Source organism: Capsicum annuum, chromosome 11 (assembly GCF_002878395.1).
Source record: "Capsicum annuum cultivar UCD-10X-F1 chromosome 11, UCD10Xv1.1, whole genome shotgun sequence".
In the NCBI taxonomy this organism is placed as follows: Eukaryota; Viridiplantae; Streptophyta; class Magnoliopsida; order Solanales; family Solanaceae; genus Capsicum; species Capsicum annuum.
Window position 1 is genome coordinate 231,931,865 of NC_061121.1, and position 9,575 is coordinate 231,941,439.

At 32.0% G+C, this 9,575-nt stretch overlaps 2 protein-coding genes across 3 annotated transcripts in view; one reads left to right on the forward strand and one right to left on the reverse strand.

The window, feature by feature from the left end:
• Positions 1 to 3,358: 3,358 nt before the first annotated feature.
• Positions 3,359 to 4,966, reverse strand: LOC107846954 (protein SENSITIVE TO PROTON RHIZOTOXICITY 2). Its single transcript, XM_016691230.2, has one exon. It carries the CDS (start codon positions 4,842 to 4,844, stop codon positions 3,666 to 3,668), a length of 1,179 nt encoding a protein of 392 aa, XP_016546716.1. The 5' UTR covers positions 4,845 to 4,966; the 3' UTR covers positions 3,359 to 3,665.
• A 4,216-nt stretch (positions 4,967 to 9,182) lies between these two features.
• LOC107848249 (50S ribosomal protein L9, chloroplastic) overlaps positions 9,183 to 9,575 on the forward strand; it is a 10,679-nt gene continuing 10,286 nt past the window's right edge. Inside the window, exon 1 of one of the 2 annotated variants that reach the window (XM_016692961.2) lies at positions 9,183 to 9,422. In XM_016692961.2, the coding sequence (XP_016548447.1) occupies positions 9,291 to 9,422 (132 nt within the window). In that variant the 5' untranslated portion in view covers positions 9,183 to 9,290. The remainder of the gene's footprint in view (positions 9,423 to 9,575) is intronic. The other variant, XM_016692962.2, reaches the window with a different exon arrangement.

Sequence of the window (9,575 nt, forward strand, 5' to 3'; positions counted from 1 at the left end):
AAAAAAAAAAAAAAAAAAGAAGAAACAAGAGAGAAAACAAAAACACAAATAGAAAAGAGGTTACCTATCAAAGCGTTGTGATCTTAAAAGTTGTATATCACCAACTTGGATTGAGACAAGATGCCTTGATGAGAATAAATCCCTCAAAATCTGGTTTGAGGCAATAAAAATACCCTTTGGTGGTGATGGTCCCACATCAAGAAATAAATTATTTGGTGAGACAATGCAAATCTGGAATCCTCTGTCGGACAACATATAAGATGAACTTCAAAAAATCATCTAGAACAATAAAAAAGGTGTTAAAATTTAAATTTTTGATATGTTATACATGCATGTTTCTGGCATCTATAGGATCAAGCGGATCATAATTTTGGTACTCTCACATTGAGATATAATTTTTTTGGTAATGTCGCATAAATCTGAAATTGTTGATGCATCAAAACTCAATGTTGATTTCGGGATAACACCTGAAAATATCTCGATTGTATTAAATTATGAATTTTAGATATGTTATAGATGTCTGTGTCTAGTTTTACAAGAATTCTGTGGATTGTAATTTCATCCTTCCTACTTCAAGATATGAAAGTTTTAGTAAAGATGCGCAGATCTGAAATTTTCAACATGATAAAATTCAGGGCTAACTTCAAAAAATTATCAAGAATTATATTGAAGAATTTTAATTCTGAATTTTGAATATGTAGTAGATCTTGAAGTCTAGTTTCTGAAATATCAAACAGATCATGATTTCAATATTCCTACAATGAGATATGAATTTTCTACTACTAACATGCTGTGCTGAAAAAAAGTGACGAAAATAAGAGAAAAGTGGGAGCAAAAGAAATTACCTCAATATTATTGATGACTTGGAAACCCCAAAATTGATATTGAAAAAGTGGAGAAACTACCTCCTTTTATAGAGTTGTTGAAGGATGGATGTTTCCTTCTCCAATATGAATTCAGATTGGAATAATTTCCATCTCCAAATTCAAATTAGAGATTGTTTCCTTCTCCAATATAAATTCAGATTGGAATAGCTTCCATCTCCAAATTCAAATTAGAGATTGTTTTCTTCTCTAATATAAATTCAGATTGGAATAACTTCCATCTCTAAATTTAAATTGGAGATTATTTTCTTCTCCCATACAAATTTAAATTGGAGGTTCTTTGCTTCTCCAATCTAAGTTCAAATCGGAAGATTTTTATTCCTGATTAAGTAAGGCGATGAAAAAGTCTTCCAAAATCTGTTTGAAATTAGATATCATGCCTCATCAATGGGTCTTAAGTGTAGAAATTCATGAAAAAAATGAGAGAGTTTTGAGAGGCAATATCAATGTGGTTCGGCTTTAATTTTTTTTTGAATAAGGTATTCATAGGTATGAGGATCGTTGAAGCATGAAGTAAACATGCTTACATAATCATACTTCAAGGCTAGTCTCCAAAATAATAAATGTCTCGACAAGTCTTGAAGTAGAGAGCATTTGTGGGCGATGCAATTTTATTAAATTTAAATCCGTACAAAATTCGGATTATATTAAATTCAAAATATATTAGTCCTGAATAAATATTGCGGATTAATATAATTGAATTAATTATTTAAGTCTAAATAAGTATGGATTTAAATAAGGCCCAATATTTATTGGGTTAATCCATTAATTTGGGCTACAAATGATGAACCCACTTTACTAAGCTCAAGATATTGACATATTCTAGAGGCCCAAATAAGCGTCATGTGTCAAATGACGTGGCATGCCAAGTCAAGTGAAGGAGCCGATAGGACTGTACCACATGTCAAACTAATGCAGCAGATCCATGAAATAAAAGCCCATAAAAGGCGCCACCTCACTTAAATCTGATTGGTCAAAGGAAGTCCATATTCATCATGGCTCTTCCTTTCCTAACTATAAATAGCGGCTCATAATTCAGAAAGAAGGCCCCCAGAACCCCAGAATTCTAACAAGTAGCAAGAGAAAGTTCGTGGATCAAACGCCATAATTTCTCTAAAAAGCTTAAGCATTCAAATCAAGTTCATCAAGATTCAAGATCTAGACCGCAATATTCAAGAACAAGCTCAAAAACCCTTGAATTCAAGCACAAGTCAAGATCAAGTCCCTCAAGTCCAACAAATCAAGTTCAAATTCGAGATTAAGCTTCAAGCCCTTGAATTTATATTTGAAAAGACGAATCAGAGGATTCATAGAGATTGTAACACTCGCATTGAAATTAATAAAATTCATTGTTGCAATATTTTCTTGTCTCGAATTATTTATTTTTTGGTCTCAAAATTTTATTGTCCAACACTAAAACATTGATTATTTTGGACTAGAGGGAGTAGTTCGTTTGCTCATTCTTTATGCCTCCAAAAGCAAATATAAATACTCCTTCGTTTAAAAAAAATGATCTACTTTTCTTTTTAGTCCGTTTCAGAAAGAATGACCCTTTTAATTCTTGGCAACACTTTAATTCTAATTTTTCACGTGACATGTTTAAGATCATAAGATTAAAGTACATTTTGGTACATGCGACGTAACTTTAATTTAAGTCCACAAAATATAAAAATCTTCTTTATTTTCTTAAACTCCACGTCAAATCAAAACATGTCATTCTTTTTGAAACAGATCGCGTATCATTTAGCAACGACAAATTCATAACTTACTTCAATTTTTCTTATATAGTGTCTATTCGTATATGACCATAAATACACACATTTGTATATCTCTATTGAGTTATATCAAACGTACATTTCTCTCCATAACACATTTGTGTGTCCAAAAGTACATAAGTACTATAATACATCATCACATCGAATAATTGGGATTTGCACGGGTTGTGTGTACACAGATCTTACTCCTACCCTGAGAAGATCAGAAGAAAGAGCGAGAAGTTGTTTCCGATAGCAACATGCAAGATTAATAGTACTATAATACGCCGGGAATGGGAAAGCAAAGTACTCGACTAGTACCTCAAATACAAGAAGAAGAATATGGAATTTTTTACTACATGTAGAACACATCGTATTACAGGTGTACAAACATTCTACCTTCTCCAGATCTGACTTGTGAGACTACACTGGGTATGTTGCTGTTGTTGTACTAGGATAATTATTCACATTGATTCGTCTAATTACTAGCACAATAACATTTTTACAACAAAGATATATAGGTGCATTACATTGCAAACTCAACTAAGTTGTAAAATATACTAGCTAGGTCACATGAGTACTCGAGGGTTTTTTGTAAACAACCTCTGTACCTTCACGAGGTAACAGTAGGGCGTGCATACATTCTACCCTCCCCCAGATCCGACTTGTGAGAGACTACACTGGATATATTGTTGTTGTTGTACTAGGATAATTCTCACATTGATTCATCTAATTACAAGCACAATAACATTTTTACAACAAAGATATATAGGTGCATTACATTACAAACTCAACTAAGTTGTAAAATATACTAGCCAGATCACATGAGTACTCGAAGGACTTTCGTAAACAACCTTTCTACTTTCACGAGGTAACAGTAGGGTGTGCATACATTCTACCCTCCCCAGATTCGACTTGTGAGACTACACTAGATATGTTGTCGTTGTCGTACTAGCGCTAGCTTACGCTTTCTCCAGATCCGACTTGTGGGATTACGTGCATTGGATATGTTGTTGTTGTACTAGCGCTAACTTACGCTTTCTTTTATAAGTGGGGTGTGTCCAACAAATAAAGAAACATGTCCCATAAGTTTATCCTTTCTTGAAAAAGTAGTACCACATGAACATTGCCATTTCAAATCACCACAATGTTTCTCATGAGTTCTAAGATCAGACAACACAGAAAATTGCTTCTTGTTGCATCTCTTGCACACATACATCTTAGGACAATGGCTTCTTTTATAGTGATTCTTCACACACACCATCGATTTCAATGGCTGAAACTTTGCGTGTTTCTTGTTCCACTTGCAACCTTCTTGTGGACACGAATACTTAATCTTGTTACCGATCAATTGTGATACATAATCATGGTTGTTTTTCTTCAAAGGATTACTCAATGCAGCACTAGACTTGTATTCATCTCCATGAGCCCTCATATGCATTCTCAAATTTGCATCTCTTTTAAACCCTTTACCACATATTTGACAATAGTGTGTATACTTTGCCAATAAATCAGATGCATCTAACTCAATAATATCATAATTGTCTTCATTATTCACATGAACTTTCCCTTTTGAAGTACTCAATAATACTTCCCTTTTTCCAAATTCTTTACTATCATAATCATGACTACTAATAGCATTGCTAGCTATAATACTACTAGTAACATGATTCTTGTTATCTTCATGAGTGTTACAATAATTGTAATTCTCTTCATACCAATTATAATCTTGAAGCAAGTGATCCATCTGACCATCACCACGACCATGACCATCGTCTTGAATCTTGATCATTTGAGATGGTTCGCGAAATATACTTGAATTCTGGCTAGCTGAACTGGGGTCGAGTGCAATCTTTTGACAAGAAAACATGAGAGAAGAAGCAATCGTGATGATTTCTTGGATCAAAGTTCCCATATTCGCGATAGCTACAGACGTTGACTCATGAGGATGGTGAGTTAACGTTTGATCATCATGAGAAACAAACATGGTGGCAAGTGATTGAACTTGATGAACTTTGTCTTTGAGAAGAGATAAGTTGAATAAAAATGAATTTTGTTGATGAGAATTATGGACTAATGATGAAGAAAATATATCTTCTTGAATATTATGATGATGAATAGATTCATATAATGGTAAGTTTTGTGGATTATTAGTAGTACTATTAGGGAAACATGGATTACTACTAGTTGTCCCTTGAATATTCATCTTCAAGAAACCTTTAATTTTCTCTTGAAAAAAAAAAACATAATTTTCTTCAACAATTTGATCATATAAGAAGGGGAAGAAAATAATTATAATGTTTTTTTTTGGTGACGTTTTGGTAATGAAAAAAAATAATAAGCCAGAGAGGAATAGTGATACAATGTTAAGTCAACTTTTGAGATTCAAATAATATAAGTACCACTTAAGGCCTTCCTCAAATACTACCATATCATATATTAAGACAAATTCTTTAGAAAGAGAATAATTTTATAATTTAACATATTAAAATAAAATTAAATAGCTTGGTGCGGGGGGGGGGGGGGGGGACACAAACTTTTGTTTGACTTAGGATGTGTTTGGTATGAGAAAAATATTTTTGATGAAAAATGATTTTTTGGAAAACAATTGTGTTGCTTACATATTTCTTACTGTTTGGTGAGTAAATAAAAAAAAATATATTTCAAGAATATTTATATGTAACCAAAACATTATGAGGGTGCATCGAAAGGGGGTGTAGAGTAGAGCCTCAGCCGTGACGACCGTGGGGCAGTTAAGGGTTGGGGTTTGGATGGAGTTGAGTGGATGCGGAGGAGACAATAAACTTAGATTTCCAGTTGTATTTGTTGTTGAATTAAGTTTTGATGATGACTTCCAGAATATTCAGGGACCAGGTCCGTCACATACTTACTTTTTGAGGAATGGCGTGGGATAGTTGTACATTCATGTGCACTGTACAGTTTTGTCATGTAGCATCATTACTGTGTCGGTGTGCAACATACGATGAGCGAACACCTGGTCCAATGGAATATTCTTCGAATCGTCCTTCAACATACATGAGTAAAGAAGTGATCACACCTAATTTTTGCACAAATTATTTTTTTCAGAAATCACAAAAGCTGCTCTAGCTCAAGAAATACGAAGCTGCTAAGAGAGACCTATTAGCTTTCAGCCTTTTTACTTTCCTGAGTCTTGAATCTTATTCTAGAATAGAAGTTTACTCTTGTGATTGTGAGTAATAACTTCCCTGATTATGTTGAGTGTTTGCTTAGGTAAAGCTACCTAGCTTTGATCGACTAGAGCTAGTTGATTAGCTGGAGAGGTGAGGAAGAGTTGTCCCATCTGGTTGTAATAGAGTTATTACATGGATTTAGAGTTAAATCCTTTTTAAGTCTGTAATCAAAGGTTGCTTGATTATAGTGAAGCTTGGAAAATCCAGTGAGGACAGGACATGGTTTTCCTCCCTTGAGCAAGGAGAATTCTACGTAAAATCTCGTGTTATTTCGTTTCAGCAAACTTCATTTTTAGTTTCGTTATTGTTGTTGTCTAATATTCCTCAGGGACCTGATGGTGAATTCGTATTTTTTGCGTAGAGAAAATAATTTTCAAAAATATTATCCAACCAAATATGAAAAAATTTGAAAAATCTATACCAAACACACCCTAATTATTAAAATTTCTTAATATGTTTGGTTGTTAAAAACAATTATATGATATATTTTGTTCAAACTATTTTTGTTGGTTGATTAGTGGCAACCTTAGCTTCACGCATGAAGTTGTAATTAAAAGAGATTTATTTTATTTATTTATTTAACAGATAATGTACTGACCATTTCCACATTTGTATTAATTTATTGGAATTTTGGAGCTGTCATATTTTTTGTTAAATTTAATTCAATTTTTTGAAAATTGAGAATCTAACCACAAAATGTCACTTTATTGGGTAGGGACTACTGACGTTTCCTACTTTTTGTGTTGTAATATTTTAATTAATCCATAGCTAATATTCGACAAATAAATAAGTAGTATTCATTTAATTATATCGCAGACTTGCATCAAATCAATATAACTTATATGATTCAATGAAGTGAAGATATACATTTATTGCTAATCATAGTTATGTAATATTTCGTATATGTACAAATAAATATCATGCATTTACTAATTTGATTTGAATAACGAATTCTAAACTTTTACTCCAATATTCTATCTATGGTTAAAACTTATAATAGTAAAGAGTTATAATCGTGTGATCATGTGATTATGAGGCTAAAACTTAAAATTAAAATCTTCTTCCACAGAAATTTAAGGTGAAAATGTATACATTAATTAGGGGTGTATTTGATATATAGTAAAAAAAAATAAAAAAAATTCAATTTTTTCATATTTGATAAAAAAACTTCTTTAATTTATTATTTTAAGAAAATTAGAATTTTTTTTCAAGTATAAAAAAAAGGCAGTCCGATGCACTAAAACTCGCGTTATGTGCAGGGTTCGGGGAAAGGCCCCACCACAAGGGTATATTGTATGCAGTGTTATCTTGCATTTCCGCCAGAGGCTGTTTCCGAGGTTTGAACCCGTGACCTCCCAAGTATGAATTAGAAAAAAAGGTTACATTATAAGTAAATATATAAGCTTGTTGTCTCTTCCCCGATCACCTAACCCTGTCCACCCCCAACCAGGAGCGTAGCCACATATAGTGAAGGGTGAGAAAATTATACGAAGTATATACGTCAAATATTATTTTTCGTACATATAAATATCAAATCTTGAATATCCTTAACGAAATTTTCAACTTCAATACTGACCCCGACCCCGACCCCCTCTCCACTCTACCCACCACAATTGTAGTTTCTATATAATACATACAAATGCTTGTGAAACAATATTTCTTTTTATTCACTTAAAAACACTAAAAATATAAATAAATAATAACTATTTTGATGAAAAATATTTTCCTCATACCAAACACATAATGTGATCTAGTCCTTAATGGAAAAATTATCTTTTTCTAATTTCTCTTAATGTTAAAATTAAGTTGCATAATTTGGGGATAATTGCATGTTTAATTAATGCATTCACAAAGCTCCATGAAAAATGAATTTTTTCATGCACGTAGTCATAATTTCCAATAGATGCAAGTTTATCGTATCTATGGTTAGTTTTGGTCCAACAAATGATTTTTTGGTCATGCTCAATAAATCTCGTAAAGTAGGCGTTCTAACTTTTGTCATAAGGTAGACGTACATGACATTTCAAGAAATTGAACCTGCATAATTTGCTAGAAGTTCTATCCTATATGCAAACATTAGAAATTATTTAGCGGCGATACGAGTTCAAGGCCGACCAATTTGGGGCACATTATGCATAAGCTCTTTGGAGAAATCAACTAGTTGAGGAAGCTACTTGAGAAGCAGAAGCAAATATTATGACCAAATTACCCTTGATCTTAGGCGTTATTTATATGTCCAAGAGTTATTTATTATCCATATGAAGGTTGGTTTGAGAACGAATTTGATTATATCCTCATGTATTTTGATTAAAATGTGTCCATGAACTAACGTACGTGATTAGAACTTAGATATATCGCCCATAAGATAAAATATTCATGACATTTCAAGATACTAAACTAACACATTGACCAAAAGTTCTGTCTCATAGACAAAAGTTAGAACTTATTTACTGGGAATAAAATTTCTGGTAAGCAACATAAATTCCGATAATTTGGAGCTTAATAACAGAAAAGCCCAACATTTTGAATAATTATTGAAAATTCCAATTTTGGTTCTGTCTAGATACATAATTAGCTTTCGATACATTCAATAAAGATACATTTTTTTCTTTATAAAGATACATTATTAACTTTTGATACATTTTTGTTGATTTTGGGTCTGTCAAAATATAAAATAAATTCAACGAAGATACATTTTTTCCTTTGTTAAGATACATAATCATCTCTCGATACATTTTTTTCGATCATGGGTCTGTCGAGACACATAATTAGCTTTAGATGCATCAACGATGATACACAATTAATTGATATTTTTGTAATTACACAATTAAGGATAACGATTTGTGTAAATGTGGTAAGTTATGGTGTATATTTATGTTATTTTTCCTAAAATTTCAAGACCATACATTTGAGGGCCTTCTGTGTAAGCCTATGAAAAGAAAACAAAACAAAAAAATATAAATATACACCTTGACTTATTATATTGCAAATTTCCACCGTTACAGAGTAATTACAAAAATTTCAACTAATTATGTATCTTTGTTGGATGTATCGGGAGATAATTATGTATCTTGACAGACCCAAAAATTGAAAAAATATATCGGAAGCTAATTATGTATCCTTACAAAGGAAAAATGTATCTTCATTAGATATCGAGAGCTAATTACGATAAATTCAAAATCAAAATTTTAGTAATTATGCAAATATTGAATTTTTTTGTAACTAAGCTTTAAACTATCGGGATTTACGTTGTTTGCCCAAGAAAAAATGGCCCAAAAATGATAATTGGACCAATAACTGGTCCATGAAGAAACCAGCCCAATAACTTTTTTTTGACCCGTTAAAGTATTACCATCCCCACTATCTTCTTCAGCTTGCCATTACTGATAAGATAACATTTATACTGTGAAAAAAATTACAGAAAAAAATTCAAAGTAGGTATGGCAAATCTATCATGGAGTTCATCTTTTTGCAGCTTAGCAAAAATTACAAATGCTGAAAATACAAAATTATCAGAAAGAAGTTCAATTTTAACAATTGTAGCTCAAAAGAAAACCAAGAAAATACGAAAGGTTAAGTCTTTCTTGAAAAATATTGTCATAATGGGGTTTAATTTATTATTTTCAAAATCTTTGTTTTTTAGTAGAAGATCTAAACTATTAATTATTTGAGTTTTATACATGAACTATCATGTGTGTGAGTTTCCTACGTGAACTATTATGTGT